This window comes from Stylophora pistillata, chromosome 4 (assembly GCF_964205215.1).
Source record: "Stylophora pistillata chromosome 4, jaStyPist1.2, whole genome shotgun sequence".
NCBI lineage: Eukaryota > Metazoa > Cnidaria > Anthozoa > Scleractinia > Pocilloporidae > Stylophora > Stylophora pistillata.
The window spans coordinates 10,408,632-10,428,269 of NC_142522.1; the positions used below are offsets into that span (position 1 = coordinate 10,408,632).

General features: G+C 41.1%; 1 protein-coding gene across 23 annotated transcripts in view; it reads right to left on the reverse strand.

Moving 5' to 3' along the window:
- The window catches only part of LOC148732437 (uncharacterized), a 23,810-nt gene extending 5,592 nt beyond the window's left edge, over window positions 1-18,218 (reverse strand). For all 23 annotated transcript variants that reach the window (XM_088755766.1, XM_088755759.1, XM_088755755.1 and 20 more), the window contains exons 1-3: window positions 18,119-18,218; window positions 1,422-8,520; window positions 1-718 (exon numbers count right to left, since the gene is read on the reverse strand). The exon at window positions 1-718 is cut by the window's left edge. In XM_088755766.1, coding sequence (XP_088611892.1) covers window positions 685-718; window positions 1,422-8,470 — 7,083 coding nt within the window. In that variant the 5' untranslated portion in view covers window positions 8,471-8,520; window positions 18,119-18,218 and the 3' untranslated portion in view covers window positions 1-684. The remainder of the gene's footprint in view (window positions 719-1,421; window positions 8,521-18,118) is intronic.
- Window positions 18,219-19,638: the final 1,420 nt, after the last annotated feature.

Below are 19,638 nucleotides of genomic sequence, written 5' to 3' on the forward strand. Positions count from 1 at the left end.
TGATATATACGACTGGGATCAGCTCTCCTCTTGTAACTAGTCCTACAAAGGGGTCTACAATGACTATCTTTCATTCGAGATACTGGAAACTCAAATTTGACCGAGTACGGTCAAAAAAAAAATAATGGCACTTGGATGGACAAAAATTACATTTTTGGCCCCAAGATTGATATTCAGATGAGGTTAACTTCTGAAGTATTCTAAAAAGTCTACAATGACTTGCTGAATAAATGAACGATACCTTTTCGAAGAGTCAATCCCAAAGTTCGTTCCAGTCTTTCAAGGCCTCTTCTTTATAAAATGAAAATATATCTTGTAAAACCTCCAAAAAAATTTCATTACACTAAATATTTATATGAACAACTGTTTTCTTTAAAAGCAAGGCTAAATAAGGTTATCTGGCTCATAAATCATAATGAAAACCTTTTTAGATTATTCAAATGTTGATTATTCCCTTGGCTGTATATATCTACAATGAAGGTCCTCTCACGAAGATTACTACAGACATCTAAATGACAAGGCGTGCCCGTCTGCTAAGGAGAAAGCCCAAAATTCTATTTTATAACTGCTTAACTGAAAAAATCATTCTGTTATGTCACACGAAATGTTCCGTTTCATACGGTAGAGGCAAAGATTAGCGTCTTGACTGAGAGTCAGCCTTGTTCCGGAAACAGGATTTGCAAATCAGTTGTGAGCGTTGGAGGTTATGTCTTCTTTCCTGTAAGATAATATTTACAACTTGAGTAAAGGTACGTGTTAATCTTGAATTACTTCCTCAGTAAATTAATTGTTTAATTCAATAAGTTTGTTCAAAAAATTTATGCTGCTACGACTGACAGGTTCAGTCGCTGTTAACTTCGGATACTGTAGATGCCTTTGGCAAGGAGTTTCCACGCAGAATTTGAGATAATTTACTTGGAGAAGCTCGCTTTGAAGTTAATGCCTATCAGTAACTCATTGCCCATCGTTATTAAGCCAGTCTTCATTTTGTCTCCTTCGTCTTTTCAACAATAATAGAATACATGGCGGAACTATATGGGATACAGCACAAATCCTCTCTTTACCGTAACGAGCTCACATTCTTTGCTTGAAATAAACGAGGTTAGATGCGTGAGAGGACCACTGAATTTTGCTTTTGTGTCCTTGTGGCTTTTTCAAATCCTCCGAACTTAAGAAAATGCACTTCAATGTCTCCCTTTACACTCCTCACACTCGATGGAAAAGTACAACAAAAAAAAGAAAAAACGCCGCGGAGAGTCCTCGCTGACTTCTTCCAAGGTAGGTGATTTCACACTTAAATTCTGTTTCCTTCTGACATGTTATAAACAGTGCATTTAGGCCTTAGAAGATTCCCATCCTAAGTGTCATTTTCATTGAGGGTTTTTTAAATACAAACTTGACTCATTTCCTTAAAAACCTACCTTAATGTGACATTATCTCCAATCAGCATGAACGGAGCCCATTTCTCCACTTCAGGAAAGCCGTTATTTCTCATCCACTTTCGGACCTCGTGAAGAGACTCACTGGCACTCTCACCACGAAACAAGAGTTCGTAGAAATTATTCATGAACTGTTCCGTCGATTCGTCGTTCAAGGCCCACCGCGCTACTAACACCGAGCGAGCACCGGATCCTAAGAACGCCCGAGCGATTCCAATGACTCCTTCGACTTTAGTCTCTCTGCGTCCACTGTGACAGCAACTTAGAACAACCAGTTTAGCTCGAAGTTGAACTTTTGACACGTCAGCCATCGTCAAGAGGTATTCTTCTTCTTGTGGAATATCATTAGTAGTACGAACAGGGCAAAGCGCGATTTCACCTCTCTCGGCATATCCGTGAGCAGCAAAATGTATCAGCGCAACTGACTTCATCTGTTCAATAACCGCCTCTTTTGTTGCATGTCTCCCTAACAATGGGGGGACGCCAAGCATTTTTCCAATCATCTCAGCTTCTTTTCTTGCACCTGGTAATGGCTCGAGGATAATCGGTTGCCCCTTGTAAATCACTTCGCTCACCTCAGGTTCACCCACTATGAGAGCCCCACTCTGACTGTGGTAGTTAGGAGGACTGTCCTTAATAAGTTTGAGGGTGGTCAGAGAAGGAGCAATACGGATCCTGAATTTTTCAGACAAATATCTTCCTCCTTCGTCAATTAAGGCTGCAAATGGCACTTGGTACATGCAGCTATCAGGGACAATGATAATTTCAGGCTCGTTCAATAAATCGGCCACGGGAGCGACGATTATTTCGTAGCACAAACGAAGATTTTTTTCCATATTATTGTGTGTTAAAGGCGATCGGTTGACATCATCAGATGATGTTAAAACACGTTCGTCATTTAAAGAGCGATCTTCGCAAACATCTCTAGGTAGAATGCCAAAGTGGAGGAAACTTTCCGAAAAAAACACTTTCAGGTCAGGAACTGACCCGGCATTTCCAAAACGATCTGAATCCAATCTCTTTCTTCGGAAATGAATCTCTCCGCTTGTTTTCAGAATCCAAATCCGTGCATCTTCATCATCAACCGAAAGGTAAAGACAATTACAGCTGGCTTCTCCTTTTATAATATCATGGATTCCACACCATGATCGCGGATCGCCTGAAAACTGCAACTGTTTGGCAGAATATTGAGATGTCATCAAGTCCGCTAGAGCTCTTGCCCGTCTAAGTTCTTCAACGTAAAGAGCATCTGTAAACTTTCCGCTAACAGAGAGCAATTTAATGAGCGTGTCATAGGGAAAGACGCCATGCTTCTCCAACAAAGATATTTGGAAGTAGTCGTTGCCTTTTACAAAGTTTCGCAATTTTTCAAATTTTGCAATAGATTGAAAAAGATACGAAAAAGCTTCTTCGAAATTAAACTGTGCTAACTTCAAAACTGTTAGACCGCAAACAACTTTAAACTCCGTCATACTATCTCCAATGCCTTTGCATTTTAAGAAAGCCTCGCGAAAATACAATTCGGCTATCTCAAGTTCGCCTAAGGAATGAAACAATGTTCCTAAGTTTCCGTATAAAGCTGCTTCTCCCTTTTTGTCACCAATTTCCTTTGCAATTGCCAGCCCTTTCTCAGTAAAATCTTTAGCCTTTGTGTATTCGCCGAGAGAATGGAACAATGCTCCTAAGTTTCCGTAGTCAGCTGCTTCTCCCTTTCGGTCGCCAATTTCCTTTCTAATTAAAAGTGCGTTCTCCGTGTATACTTGAGCCTTTCCGTATTCACCGAGAGAATGAAACAATACTCCTAAGTTTCCGTAGTCAGCTGCCTCTCCTTTTCTGTCGCCAATTTCCTCTCTGATTAAAAGTGCCCTCTCGGTGTATTCTTGAGCCTTTTTGTATTCACCAAGCGAGACAAACAATGTTCCTAAGTTTCCGTAATCAGCTGCTTCTCCTTCTTTGTCGCCAATTTCCTTTCTGATTGCCAGCGCTTTCTCGGTGTATTCTTGAGCCTTTTTGTATTCACCAAGCGAGTCAAACAATGTTCCTAAGTTTCCGTAGTCAGCTGCTTCTCCTTTTCTGTCGCCAATTTCCTTTCTGATTGCCAGCGCTTTCTCGGTGTATTCTTGAGCCTTTTTGTATTCACCAAGCGACTGAAACAATGTTCCTAAGTTTCCGCAGTCAGCTGCTTCTCCCTTTCTGTGACCAATTTCTTTTCTGATCGCTAGTGCTTTCTCGGTGTATTCTTGAGCCTTTTTGTATTCACCAAGCGAGTGAAACAATGTTCCTAAGTTTCCGTAGCCAGCTCCTTCTCCTTTTCTGTCGCCAATTTCCTTTCTGATCGCTAGTGCTTTTTCGGTGTATTGTTGAGACTTTTTGTATTCGCCAAGCGACTGAAACAATGTTCCTAAGTTTCCGTAGTCAGCTGCTTCTCCTTTTCTGTTGCCAATTTCCTTTCTGATCGCTAGTGCTTTCTCGGTGTATTCTTGAGCCTTTTTGTATTCACCAAGGGACTGAAACAATGTTCCTAAGTTTCCGTAGTCAGCTGCTTCTCCTTTTCTGTCGCCAATTTCCTTTCTGATCGCTAGTGCTTTCTCGGTGTATTCTTGAGCCTTTTTGTATTCACCAAGGGAGTGAAACAATGTTCCTAAGTTTCCGTAGTCAGCTGCTTCTCCTTCTCGGTCGCCAATTTCCTTTCTGATCGCTAGTGCTTTCTCGGTGTATTCTTGAGCCTTTTTGTATTCACCAAGCGAGTGAAACAATGTTCCTAAGTTTCCGTAGTCAGCTGCTTCTCCTTCTCTGTCGCCAATTTCCTTTCTGATCGCTAGTGCTTTCTCGGTGTATTTTTTAGCCTTTTTGTATTCACCAAGCGACTGAAACATTGTTCCTAAGTTTCCGTAGCCAGTTGCTTCTCCTTTTCTGTCGCCAATTTCCTTCCTGATTGCTAGTGCTTTCTCGGTGTATTCTTGAGCCTTTTTGTATTCACCAAGCGACTGAAACAATGTTCCTAAGTTTCCGTAGTCAGCTCCTTCTCCTTTTCTGTCTCCAATTTCCTTTCTGATCGTTAGTGCTTTTTCGGTGTATTCTTGAGACTTTTTGTATTCACCAAGCGACTGAAACAATGTTCCTAAGTTTCCGTAGTCAGCTGCTTCTCCTTTTCTGTTGCCAATTTCCTTTCTGATCGCTAGTGCTTTCTCGGAGTATTCTTGAGCCCTTTTGTATTCACCAAGCGACTGAAACAATGTTCCTAAGTTTCCGTAGTCAGCTGCTTCTCCTTTTCTGTTGCCAATTTCCTTTCTGATCGCTAGTGCTTTCTCGGTGTATTCTTGAGCCCTTTTGTATTCACCAAGCGACTGAAACAATGTTCCTAAGTTTCCGTAGTCAGCTGCTTCTCCCTTTCTGTCACCAATATCCTTTCTGATGGCTAGTGCTTTCTCGGTGTATTCTTGAGCCTTTTTGTATTCACCAAGCGAGTGAAACAATGTTCCTAAGTTTCCGTAGTCTGCCGCTTCTCCTTTTCTGTCGCCAATTTCCTTTCTGATTGCTAGTGCTTTCTCGGTGTATTCTTGAGCCTTTTTGTATTCACTAAGCGACTGAAACAATGTTCCCAAGTTTCCGTAGTCTGCCGCTTCTCCTTCTCTGTCGCCAATTTCCTTTCTGATCGCTAGTGCTTTCTCGGTGTATTCTTGAGCCTTTTTGTATTCACCAAGCGAGTGAAACAATGTTCCCAAGTTTCCGTAGTCTGCCGCTTCTCCTTTTCTGTCGCCAATTTCCTTTCTGATCGCTAGTGCTTTCTCGGTGTATTCTTGAGCCTTTTTGTATTCACCAAGCGAGTGATACAATGTTCCCAAGTTTCCGTAGTCTACCGCTTCTCCTTCTCTGTCGCCAATTTCCTTTCTGATCGCTAGTGCTTTTTCGGTGTATTCTTGAGACTTTTTGTATTCACCAAGCGACTGAAACAATGTTCCTAAGTTTCCGTAGTCAGCTGCTTCTCCCTTTCTGTCACCAATATCCTTTCTTATGGCTAGTGCTTTCTCGGTGTATTCTTGAGCCTTTTTGTATTCACCAAGCGAGTGAAACAATGTTCCTAAGTTTCCGTAGTCTGCCGCTTCTCCTTTTCTGTCGCCAGTTTCCTTTCTGATCGCTAGTGCTTTCTCGGTGTATTCTTGAGCCTTTTTGTATTCACGAAGCGAGTGAAACAATGTTCCCAAGTTTCCGTAGTCTGCCGCTTCTCCTTCTCTGTCGCCAATTTCCTTTCTGATCGCTAGTGCTTTCTCGGTGTATTCTTGAGCCTTTTTGTATTCACCAAGCGAGTGAAACAATGTTCCCAAGTTTCCGTAGTCTGCCACTTCTCCTTTTCTGTCGGCAATTTCCTTTCTGATCGCTAGTGCTTTCTCGGTGTATTCTTGAGCCTTTTTGTATTCACTAAGCGAGTGAAACAATGTTCCCAAGTTTCCGTAGTCTGCCGCTTCTCCTTTTCTGTCGCCAATTTCCTTTCTGATCGCTAGTGCTTTCTCGGTGTATTGTTGAGCCTTTTTGTATTCACCAAGCGAGTGAAACAATGTTCCCAAGTTTCCGTAGTCTGCCGCTTCTCCTTCTCTGTCGCCAATTTCCTTTCTGATCGCTAGTGCTTTCTCGGTGTATTCTTGAGCCTTTTTGTATTCACCAAGCGAGTGAAACAATGTTCCCAAGTTTCCGTAGTCTGCCGCTTCTCCTTCTCTATCGCCAATTTCCTTTCTGATCGCTAGTGCTTTCTCGGTGTATTCTTGAGCCTTTTTGTATTCACCAAGCGAGTGGAACAATGTTCCCAAGTTTCCGTAGTCTGCCGCTTCTCCTTTTCTGTCGCCAATTTCCTTTCTGATCGCTAGTGCTTTCTCGGTGTATTCTTGAGCCTTTTTGTATTCACCAAGTGAGTGAAACAATGTTCCCAAGTTTCCGTAGTCTGCCGCTTCTCCTTCTCTGTCGCCAATTTCCTTTCTGATCGCTAGTGCTTTCTCGGTGTATTCTTGAGCCTTTTTGTATTCACCAAGCGAGTGAAACAATGTTCCCAAGTTTCCGTAGTCTGCCGCTTCTCCTTCTCTGTCGCCAATTTCCTTTCTGATTGCTAGTGCTTTTTCGGTGTATTCTTGAGACTTTTTGTATTCACTAAGCGACTGAAACAATGTTCCTAAGTTTCCGTAGTCAGCTGCTTCTCCCTTTCTGTCACCAATATCCTTTCTGATGGCTAGTGCTTTCTCGGTGTATTCTTGAGCCTTTTTGTATTCACCAAGCGAGTGAAACAATGTTCCCAAGTTTCCGTAGTCTGCCGCTTCTCCTTCTCTATCGCCAATTTCCTTTCTGATCGCTAGTGCTTTCTCGGTGTATTCTTGAGCCTTTTTGTATTCACCAAGCGAGTGGAACAATGTTCCCAAGTTTCCGTAGTCTGCCGCTTCTCCTTTTCTGTCGCCAATTTCCTTTCTGATCGCTAGTGCTTTCTCGGTGTATTCTTGAGCCTTTTTGTATTCACCAAGTGAGTGAAACAATGTTCCCAAGTTTCCGTAGTCTGCCGCTTCTCCTTCTCTGTCGCCAATTTCCTTTCTGATCGCTAGTGCTTTCTCGGTGTATTCTTGAGCCTTTTTGTATTCACCAAGCGAGTGAAACAATGTTCCCAAGTTTCCGTAGTCTGCCGCTTCTCCTTCTCTGTCGCCAATTTCCTTTCTGATTGCTAGTGCTTTTTCGGTGTATTCTTGAGACTTTTTGTATTCACTAAGCGACTGAAACAATGTTCCTAAGTTTCCGTAGTCAGCTGCTTCTCCCTTTCTGTCACCAATATCCTTTCTGATGGCTAGTGCTTTCTCGGTGTATTCTTGAGCCTTTTTGTATTCACCAAGCGAGTGAAACAATGTTCCCAAGTTTCCGTAGTCTGCCGCTTCTCCTTTTCTGTCGCCAATTTCCTTTCTGATTGCTAGTGCTTTCTCGGTGTATTCTTGAGCCTTTTTGTATTCACTAAGCGAGTGAAACAATGTTCCCAAGTTTCCGTAGTCTGCCGCTTCTCCTTTTCTGTCGCCAATTTCCTTTCTGATCGCTAGTGCTTTCTCGGTGTGCTGTTGAGCCTTTTTGTATTCACCAAGCGAGTGAAACAATGTTCCCAAGTTTCCGTAGTCTGCCGCTTCTCCTTTTCTGTCGCCAATTTCCTTTCTGATCGCTAGTGCTTTCTCGGTGTATTCTTGAGCCTTTTTGTATTCACCAAGCGAGTGAAACAATGTTCCTAAGTTTCCGTAGTCAGCTGCTTCTCCTTTTTTGTCGCCAAGATCCTTTCTGATTTCTAGTGCTTTCTCGGTGTATTGTTGAGCCTTTTTGTATTCACCAAGCGAGTTAAACAAGGTTCCTAAGTTTCCGTAGTCAGCTGCTTCTCCCTCTCTATCGCCAATCTCCTGTCTCATTGCAAGTGCTTTCTTGTAATATTCTTCAGCTCTGTCGTATTCCCCAAGCGACTGAACGATTGTACCTAGGTTTCCGTTAATGGTTGCTTCGTTATCTCTGTAGCCATTTGGCACAGTGATTGTCAGTGCTTTCTTGTAATACTCCTCAGCCTTATTATATTCACAAAGGGAACAAAATAATTTTCCTATCATCATGTAACATAGCGCCTCTGTTTCTTTGTCTCCAATACTCCTTGTTATATCAGCTGCCTTTTGATAGTATTCTCTAGCCTTTTCAAATTCATTTTGTTTCTGATATATCTGTCCCAGTACTAAGCTTAGTTTCCCTTCCTTAACTGTGTCACCAGAGGCGTGATGTATGATAAGAAGTTCTTTCGCGTACCTTTCTGCAGATGTGTAATTAGAGACCTTGTATGCGGCATCGAACATTAGCATATTTGTTGCTTGGTAAACCAGGGAAAACCAGTGGTATTCTTTTAATCGTGCATTAGAGGTTAGAAAGATCAACCATTCTTCGCCTAACTTCATGGCTTGTAAGCCACGGCGAGTGTTCAGAAGGAAGGCGACAACACCAAGAACTATAGCGGATACCATAAGTCCTCCTTCGTTGTCCATTACCACCGTTTTCCAACTTACTCGATTGAATCCAATGTGACAGCGTCAATCTGAGGATTTTTAAATTGAACTGGGTTAGATTCGCCGTTTGCAACCGCTCGATTAAATATCATTTAGATAGATAGCTAGTTTATATGTAAAAAGCTTGCGGCTACTGAGCTGAATTGTGTATTTAAAATATAGTATAAAATATAATATAATGTAGTAAAATGATATATAAAATAATATCTTGTAATGGCGAGCATAATATAATGATAGCAATAAAGTCCTAAATAAATAATAATGTCCTATAAGTATAATGAAAGCTTGAACTGTTAAAATATATACAACGCCATCGATCTCATTTACAAAACTCACCGTTCACTAAAATTCGTTGTTAATACATGATCTTACAAAAAAACATTTTTTGAAACGCTTGTTGTGAAACGTGTTATTACACAATCAATAATAACAAAAAAAAAGACAAATAGATAAAATAAATAATCGGTAGAATGTTAGCTTATACACGCGAGTGAATTATCTAGAGGAATTTAGGGCGTACGTTTGGGCTGAAACATCCTGTGACACATAGAAATATGCGACACGTGCTCCGCAAATAGTGGGTGTGGGTTTAATTGCTAGGGGCTAATTGGATTAGTCTGGGTAAGGACTAGTCTGGGTAAGGATTAGTTTGGTAATAGAGATAACATGTTGTAATTGAGGGCATTCGGAATAGACATTGAGATCGACTGAACGTAGATTGTACGGAAATTGTAGAGGCGTATGCGGATCGTAAATAAACTTGATAAACCAGAAAGATACAGTCCTATACAGTCCTGAACTAGCGGAACGCAGAGATTTTCCTTAACGCAGTGGAGAATTCTGCAAGAACGCTCGGTCTTACATTTGGGAATCGCAAAACGCCTTTTATACTGGAGATTATAACAGGACGGCCCTGACGATTGAAGCATTTTACGTAAGCGATTTACTCGAGAAATATGTTGATTCTGAAGGCGGGTAATTCACTACAATTTCCAGCGATCCCAATAGGATAATTGGCCGGATGTATTTGGCTTTTCTTGACTTAGTAAGTTGGCTATATCAACTAAGTTGAAATTGTAAATTGGCCACCGTAACGAGTTAAAAAGCTTTTTAAAATAGCTCAGTATTTAACTCGTTACGGTGGCCAATTTACAATTTCAACTTAGTTGCTGTTACCAAATTACCTTGTTACCCCCACCCACGCGCAGCACCACAGTTTCTTTGGAAACTTTCACCCTTTACTCATTTGCTTGACTTACTCTGGTCAAGAGATGTGCTCTTGGAAATTTATAATCTGTTGCTCTCGAACAGTCGAACCGTTATAGCCGTCACAGTATGAAGCAGTCGGTTGACAAAGTCCCGAATTTGTTTCCCCCAAATCACTGTAATTTTCACCTCTATTAACTAGTCACTTCTATTAAACGAACGTGGTCACCTTTGAGTGAGTCCCAACAGAGGGTCTAGATGGGTTAACTGACAACTGACAAATGGCCAAATTTTTTAACTGACAACTGACAAATTGCTGAAAAACTAACTGACAACTGACATTTGTGGTGGGCTTTTACTGACAACTGACAAAAGCCCGGATCGCCCAAAATATCCTAAAAAATGGATGTAAAATAAGGACAGTTGATTTATTTTGTTCAATTAAAGTACATTTTCTATTACATATAAATAGGAGTACTCCAGAGTGTTAATAATTACCGCATGTGCCATCCACATCAAGGTCATGTGTCACATATTAGTTATATGATCATTGAACCCAACTCGATCGTCAACTTACGCGATGGCCGTGAATGCTGGTATTTTAAGAGCTGTTGTAAGCTTTTGCCGAATTGAGTCGGAAACGGCATTTGAGCGTCACAGAAGCCGCATTCCTATCAAAGATGTTAAAACCGTACTGGCGCTGAAAAAGCACCTTACTTCGTTCCTTAGTCTAAAGGAGTTGTCCAGTTAATATCGCCTCGGAGATTTTGATGTGAAACTTTATCACATGGCTCCGAAATCAAGCGGCAAGAGCGATAATTTCACGTTAACTACGGACAAGCAATGGAATTTGGAGCTTCCGACCATGCTGGCTGGAACAGGAAGCGAATTAAACGGTATTGTATTGGAGTGGTTTGGTATTTGGTATTGGTATATATATATATATATATATATATATATATATATATATATACCAATACTCTAGTTTGAGCACTCTGGCATGGCTTAGACGATACCACAAAGGTTGGGTCGTTTGGGGTGACCGTCTCGGTTCTCCCCCATCCTAGCATTAGCACTGCACTGATGAGGCCCAGAAGGCCGAAACAGTACTGTCTGCAGTTAGTTATATATATATATATATATATAAGTTAATAGCCTACTCTTTTTTATAAAACGCCCACTCCATTGGATGCCGACTTATAAGCTCTGTCAGAGTTTTCTCATTCTTTAATTCATGTAGATTATGTTTTATGTAGATTATAATGGCATAATTAATATGACTGTGAAAAGTCAAATCTTATAGAGTCGCAGTGATGCGACTGACTGGTCTTATTTCATGATTTTTGTCTGCTGGGCATATTCTGGTTTTGTGTGATTTTAGAGAGGTTCTTAGCTGGCTCGAGTTACATTATGCAGCATTTGTTACGTACCTCATGGCTTCACAGTAATAATCGCAATGATATACCATTTTGTTCTTATCGCCTCCTTGATAACTTCAAAAGTGATGAATTCGGAAACTCAAAGCCGCTAAATTCGGAAACTCGAAGCTTGTCCAGTTCGCCCTTCTTTAGAAAAGCCAACCTCAGTCTGTGCTGCAAGTGAAAACATTCTGTTGTGTGCAAGGCGATGCCCGGAGAGGAATTATACAAGTGACATCACGGCACTACAATGGAGTTGGCATTGCTGGTACCGGAGTCAGACTCGTGACCTACCCGACTGGCATTTTGAATATCATATCTATGGAAGTTCTCGAAGAGCTTACTTTGCAGCAGGCGGCCTTTACCGTCGTTTGCGACCTTTCAAGCTTAGAAGTTAGCCAACTTCTAAAGAAATACTCGGAGTCTTGTAGAGAAATCAAAAGACTGTGAATTTGAAGACGGGATAGCGTTCACTGACTCGGGGCATCGAACCGCCTCCCGGTTAGCTCAATGGATAGAGCGCTGGACTGTAGTGCGGGAAGTCGAGGGTTCGAGTCCCGGCCGGACCGACACACAAGGTCTTAAAATAATTGAGAAGAATTTGCTACCTTTCTATAACGTCAAGAAATGGCTAGATATTCTAGTCTTCTCGGATAGGGACGAATAAATGGAGGTCCCGTCTCCTGCAGGGTTGGGGCAGGAGACGTTAATTTCCCACACACGAGATTACTGTGTGATGGATGTCCTCCCCTGGGGTGGGATGGGTGGGTTAGGACAGCAGGTCCACATCAGCTATTACAGCTGCCAATTAATCAACCTGCTTAAACAAATAAATGAACTTCAAAGGTAAAGTTCTTCAGTCCTTCTGAGAAAAACGTTAAAACCTTAATGGGCTCTGATCAGGAAGAAGCAAGTGAAGGAACGGATGAAACGTGTTCTTTTACGCAAGTTCATGGCATCTGTTCTATGGAGAAGGCTCTATTTATATCGGATGTGGCTACAGGTTGCATTAAACTAGTGTCGGGACTCAGTAGTACTGTGTCGTACTGTGTCGTACTCAGTGGTACTGTGTCGTTCTTAGAAGTCTTAGAAGTGTTCCTGTGTCGTTCTTGGAGGTCTCTATAACAGTTTTAGTATCGGAGCCCAAAACATAGAGAAAGCACAATTGTCTCTTCAAGATGCCGTAGACAAAGTATCAAATGTAAATGTCAACATCACAAAGACCGTTTCTGAAGTGAGACAACGGCACAGTATAAAGGAAACCACAGCAAAAAACGGTCCCGAAGGAACTCTGTCTCATAAAACTCAAGTCTCACTTAAACTTCTTGAAGAAGGAATGCACCGCCTGCACAACAGCATAGCCTCAATTAACAACGATAATCTCCAAGATATTGAATTGAGCACATTACTCAGAGTAGTTGTGGAGAATCTACATGCAGTTTCACATTTTAAGCATGAGACCTTCACCGCACTACAGTATTCCCAAGACTTTGGATTAATTACCAAGAAGTCGTTGAAGAGAGTAACGAAATGGGCAGCCAAGCATTTTACTCATGAAAAATCCTACTATCTTGTCCCTCAGACCAGCACGTAGTTTGCAAATGTAAACTTTATGCGACCTCTACCTTCAGTAGAGATCGACCCCGAGATTGAAAGTGCTATGAAAGAATTTATGGAAAAGTATCGTCCCTTGAGGCAGAGGACAGTTCGGGAGGAAACTACCAAGGACAGGGCAGGAGCTCTACCACCGGCCGTCTACACGAAACAACAAGATTCAACCAAAGTGGACTAATTGGCGGGACTAGGTAACGATTTTAACTCGGGAGATCAGTCAGTAGGGTTCAGCAGCGATAAAGGCTGAGCTGTTCAAGCTACTTCGGAAGGTGGGGATGTGACAGATATCACATTTGTTGATGACCGTATTGTTGAAGTGACAGTTGCTGAGGTGCGAACACATGCAGACGAATATGACACAGACTCAGAAAACGACTTTTCTGACCAAGAGGATGAAGATATTACCCCAATTACGGTGTCTAGATCTGGGCGGCCATTTCGCGCCCATTTTCGCCTGGATTTCTAAGGGACGCTTTCTCCAATAACCTAGTTGAAAAGTAGACGAAAAAGCGTTCCTTTCTGATCATTTCATCGGAGCCAACCGCAATCGAAGCTTTGTGAAACAAAACATAAATCTAATATATTGTGTCAGAGGACTTCTCACAAGTTTGTTTTCTTTCTGATGATCTTCTTGTGCAACACGTGCCTACGAAAAGTCAAAATTTTGGAGAAACCAAGAAAGCAAACACAATGCACAGTAAGTTTTTATAAATCATCTTTTCCAAAAAAGCTCCAGTGAAAAAATATCTATTAAAGAACTTATTTCCGACGTAAAAAGCGATAGGTGCATATTACGTTTTAACTCAAAAATCAAGATGAAAGATAAACATCGCAAAATATTTTCGCATGTGTGCAACTGAGCCTGTGGATCATATTTCAAAAGGGAATATGCAAATTTGTCCGTGAGTGAAGAGATCTCAAGTTCCATGGAATCCATCAATAGGAAGCAAGACTAAAATGGCCAAGAAATATTTCGGGACGACAGATTTATTCAAAAAAGTTTTTTATTTGCTGTTATTAGCGAAAAACGTACGAATTTCTTAAGTGTACAAAGCCCACGCGGTAAAATTCATCATGCTTAGATCGTTGTTTACTTGCGTTGATGGGGTTTTGCTAAAAGCAGACCCGCGGCCCGCGGCCCAGTGGCCTGGCAGCCCGAAGGCCCAGCGGCCCGCAACGACCTGCGACCCGGAGGCCCAGTCCTGATTTTCCACAGTTTTTTTGTCCAGCCGTAAATCCACGAGCATGCACAGATCTGCATCGGGTTTGGGTGTGCAAAATGGATGACAGTGAGCTTGAATTCGTTTACCATTTAATCATTTGAATCCTTGTTTCTGTTTGTTGCATGTTATTCAGAAAAAAACGTTTTGATTCTCTGCTCATTAGTCTCTTTACAGAAACCGATAACACAGTAGAGGACTTTCATTACGATGTAGGCTATTTTTAAACCATACTTTGAAAGTGAAAATATCATAACAACAAAGGAAAAGAAAGTACGAACCGAGGGTAAAATTGAAGCACAACACAAACAAGAAAATTTGAATCTCTTGATGGCGGGGTTTGATTTTTTCACTTTTCGCCAGGATCGAAAAGTACTCCTTTTACACCCGAAATAATGTACCATATTTCTTCGCAAACCTCGAATAAGGAGCTGCCTCCTCGATGTCTGACAGCGTAACGTCGGCAAATCGATCGGTCGCCCGACTGAGAAGCACAGTTCGCTTGTTGACCTTAGTGACAATGAGACTGAAATCGAGTAAGTACAACTAAGAGACTTACCCGAACACAAAGTTTCCTTAGTAATTTACAAAAACTTTCAATGAACAGTTAAAATTCTGCTACCTGCTAAAAATGGTGCAAATTTAAGAAGTGCCCAGCCTCGAATAAGGGCCCACCGCCCTTGAGGACCAAAAATTCAATAAGCGTCCAGGGCGCTTACCGTATTCGAATGAATACGGTACTTACATCGCCGAAAAGCAATGTTTGAGAACACGCTTTCTTTTTGGGGTGGAGTTCCTGTAAATAGATCGACATGTCTCTGTATAGAAAAGATTCGTAGTTCACATATTGCATTACTTATGATATTTTCACTTTCAAAGTATGGTTTGAAAATAACTTTCATCGTTCGTTAATGAGAGTCCTCTATTGTGATATCGGTTTCTGTAAAGAGACTAATGAACAGAGAATCAAAACGTTTTTATCTGAACAACATGCAACAAACCCTCATTGTCGATCCGTGCATGCGCGTGGATTTACTGCTGGACAAAAAGACTGTGGAAAATCAGGAATGGGCCACCGGGCCTCCGAGTCGCAGGCCGTTGCGGGCCGCTGGGCCTTTGGGCTGCCAGACCACTAGGCCGTAGGCCGCGGGCCTGCTTTTAGCAAAACCCGCTTTGATGGCCAGAAATTGCGCGCGTTATGTTGAAAATTCTGAAAAAACTTCGATTTGACGCAAAATCTTCTATTAAACAATACCTTTTGGACACAATGTTACTCGAACATAACATTTACCGAACCATCGAGTCGTCAAATTGTCGCTAGGCCCTGCTTGAAGTCCGAAAGTTCGGTTTTACCTTTACGTCCATAATTCGCATCGCCTTAGAGAATCGTAGTGTCGTTGACTCGAGAGCTTATTCTGTCACCTTTAAGACCTTGATATCCATTCTTTTCCAAGCAGGGTATTCTATAGCATTGTTACTTTACATTCTGAGTTCCGCAAGGTCTAACTCGATGGAAAATGAACGAAAAATCCGACTTGAAAATTGAGGGTCGGCCGCGCGGACGCCATAATTTCAAATTTGATCATTTCGTGAAGACTCGTAGAATAATGCCCCTCTAGTACCCTCTAAAGCCATCAAAATATATGCGCAAACGACGGATTCTGATTGGTTTATTAATCTCCAAACAAAGAGGAAGTTTGCACAAAAAACTCCACTTAGTAGGGGAGGTAGGGGGGAAAGCGTTCTCGCACGAGGCAATCGCGTGGCTCAGGCGGTTACGGGCGGTTCAGGTGTCAATGTGTTAAAAGGAAATGTTGCGCACGGGAAAACAGAAGTTTGCGTTCAGAAGAGTCGTAACTGACTTAAACAATGACTGAAAGTCATTTGAAAGATCCTGTTTCATTCCAGAACTGCCCGAACTGAGAAAAAGCAGCTCTTATTGTATCAGTTTTCGACTAAATTTTCAAGTTTACGCTATATGTGCTTTTCAGCCCAAATTATAGAGTCGGAAAGTAATAATAAACTTGCCAAGTTAATCATTAGCAGTCATTTAACTGACAACTCACAAATGCTCGAAAATTTAACTAACAACTGATATTCATACCCCCCCCCCCCCCATCGAGACCCTCTCAACGGCCTGTTTGTATTGTCTTCCACCTGTCTTGAACGCGCGTGGTTATTTAAAGCGGGAGAACCAAAATAAAAGTAAGAATAATCTTTCAGGTAAAATTTAATCCATGTTTCTTTCCCGAAATCAACTAAAGTAGAATCTTTGAGCGAGTCTTTGTGGATTAAAGGGTCAATTTTGGCTTAAAATGGCGTTTTTTTGTCGTTTTCGTCTCAGAAAATGACGTCATTTTCTGAGTTTTGGTCGGACTGTAAAAGTCATTCCTTCGCTCGCCCTTTATATCACTTCCTGTTCCTGTTAACGTGTGTATGACACAATTTTTTTTTTTTAAGTATTTTCCTTTCTTAATATAAGTAGTAAATGAAAAATGTTTCGATAATGCGAAAAAAAAGAATTTGGATGATTTTTTTGCGGCGGAAATACCGCTTATTTCCTTATAAATGTGTGCCGGGAAACTGGGGACGATGCTTGTTACGTCACAGTGTTTGATAACATCGCTGTCGCGCAGGCGCCTCCTAATTGCTCTGGGCTTGGAATGTGCGAGTGATTTAACGCTAATTTTCGACCCGCACTGTTTATTTTGGTTATGTCTAGCGATTCGGAAAGTAGTGAGACTGGATTCTCCAGAAAGTATCTTTTTACGTCATTTTGGCCGCGCGATCTCTGGGACAATTTTATGATGAAAGTAGCGCGCATTTTGAACGAAAAAAAGGGGTTTCATAATATTCTCAAGATCTTAAAACTTCACAGTCGTTTTCCTTACATTACCAACGACAAGAATTAGCGGGAAAAAATTGCGTCCTATACACTTTGAACCCGATGTGTTTTGGTCTTATTTCGTGAGATTTCTCGTAACTGGGAAAAGTCAATGTATTGTGCTGGTCAAATCGCTGTGCCGAACTGAAATGACTTCGGAAATTTCTGTATTTGAGTTGAAAAAATTTATTCATATATCTGCTTCCGACCTTCAACAGTGGTCTTATTTGTTTAAACTTCACCGAAAGAGTATACCAGCGCGCATGACCAAACTTCTCACTTTGCACTACAGTTCCGGTAAAATTGAAGAACAGCACCCTAAAATATCTGTCAGCCAACAGTCGGCCGACAGACGGTGAACGAAACATAGAAAACGCAACGAAAACACAACCGAAACACATCGAAAACACGGGCTCCTGCAATTTTGTGAGTCTTTGAAAAAATTTACCCTTATTAACAAAACTCTTCCAATTTCAGCAGAACGAAATGTGTCAGTCAGATACTACACATCAAGTTCACATAAATGACAGTCGATATACCCAATAATGCCTCACACTGGAAATTTACCTCTATCGCCTAGTGTTTGTCAAAATTCATTTTGAGGTAATTGTGAACGTTCAAACTTACCAAGATGACAGTCCATATACGCGTTTCTGAATTTGTTTTCATTGTATTTTCTGTGTTTCGTTCGCCGACAGTTGGCCGACTGTCGGCCGACAGAAATATTTTGGGGAGCTGTTCTTCAATTTTTACCACAGTTCCTGCAAAGAACTCAAATCGCTCTTCATGTTATTTAACGAAGAAAATATTCCTTATTCCTTTATTCTAATAGCGTTAAACTTAACTTAACATAATCAACCACTACCCACATATAGCATAGCTAGTCTCGGCGGGCAGTGTGTGGACGCTAAAACATCTTACATAGATTTCGGTTCAACAAAAGACTCAATAAATATACAAGAAACAGAAATTAAATATTAAATCATTAATTTAAAAGCAGAAATGACTGTATGAGATAAAAATACAGAAATAGAAACACATGACAATAAATAGAAGAATACATAAGTTATACACCACTATTAACTGAATTTAACTTTTGACACATCATTGATTATTCGTTCTACGAATAATCTAACTTCCCAGCAGTTAACCAAGTGACTAATTGATTCAAACGAATTCGGTTCAGTCGCCCACATCAACACTCTTTTCGCTATTACTCTTTCTGACATTTGGTTTAAAATCAAAGGACAACTGCCTGACAAACATACAGTTCTACTACAATTACCTTCGGTTATAAGTTTCTTGAAATCCAGATAAAAGCAATGAATACTGAAGCTCTACTTTCCTGAAAAAAATAAGAAGTTGTTACATTTACTAGTTTAAACACAACACACCTACCATGTGAACACTCTCAGTATTATTAAAGTCATAGACACGTAATCATGAAACTGAAATGATAACTCCCTATCGTAAAAGTTTTCGTTCAAACGCAGGTCGGGAAACGAGCCCGCGGATAGAAGACCGGATTCGATGAAAAGCGAAAATCGAGCTTGGTTTTTCTTTTTCTCTGGATCTTTATGCATAGAATACTTCAATGAAAAACGGAAACAGCGCATATACCCCATGTCGATACTTCTTAGGCAAATTTTCAGTATGTACATACTTCTAAAGCAAATTTTCAACAGCGAACCCGGGGGCGCTAACTCCGGTTTGGTGTTCGTTCGAAATCAGCCCACTTGGAGCCATCAGATTTAGTCAAAGAAATAAAGTTCAAGTGGATGATTTTTTAAGCGTTAGATCTACGCAAGTGTTTACCGAGATATCTTTAAAATATATCAGATTCTCTGGATCTTTTCTTTTGACTCGTTTGATACCACTGGTTTACTTCCTCCATAATTATTTAGTCGACCACAACGTTAATATTAGAGATTCATCGAGAAGATAGCTCTCTGTATAACAGGTTACGCTTAAAACATTTCGAACTGAATTAAAATCGATTCATGAGTTGCAAAATTACTATAATACCGAACAAACTGAACAGACAGTACTTACCGTGTTGTCCGCTTTAGAAAGTGAAGGTCAAGATCTTGCCGAAGAACGATACAACACGTGACCATGATGTTTGTCTTTCAATCACCCCTTGTTGAGGGTCCCCAATAGGTTTATCGGGATCCGGGATTTTGCTTATTTGAAGGCCGGGATTCGATATTTTGAAGGAAAAGGGGGACGAGATTCGGGATTGTATTTTGGACCGGGACACGGGATTTGGCGATTTTAACAGGCGAGAATCGGGAAATGTCGCTTCAAAGAAACCGTGATTCGGGAATTTTAGAGTCTGAAATATGCAAAGAAAATCAAGCTGTCATCTTAGCTAACTCATCTTATTAACGTCGGAAATGGTCGGAAATAGCCGAACAGTGACGTAGTTGACATCACGTTTTCCACGACCCTATCACGCTGCTCTGTGACCCCTATGGTGACCTGTGGTCTATTTTCGTGAACCTTGGACACCTTGGCCGCAATGATGACAATGTCTTTGTGATCTTTGTTATTTTTTGACCGTGATATTTCTGGTGTCAAGTTTATACAGATCCTGATCGGTGCGCGTGGGCTATTCGACGCGAAGTTATCGTTTGCGTAGTTTTAACGCGCCCTAGCGATGTCGGTTAACATCGACAATGATGTTGTCGATGTTAGTAGCTGCGTAGCATTATTTAGCCGTAGGTGACCAAAGCGCACTATGAGAGTTTGTATGGATTTAAAATTCAAACCACAGGAAGCCCAGACAAGCGACGAGTCTGGTTG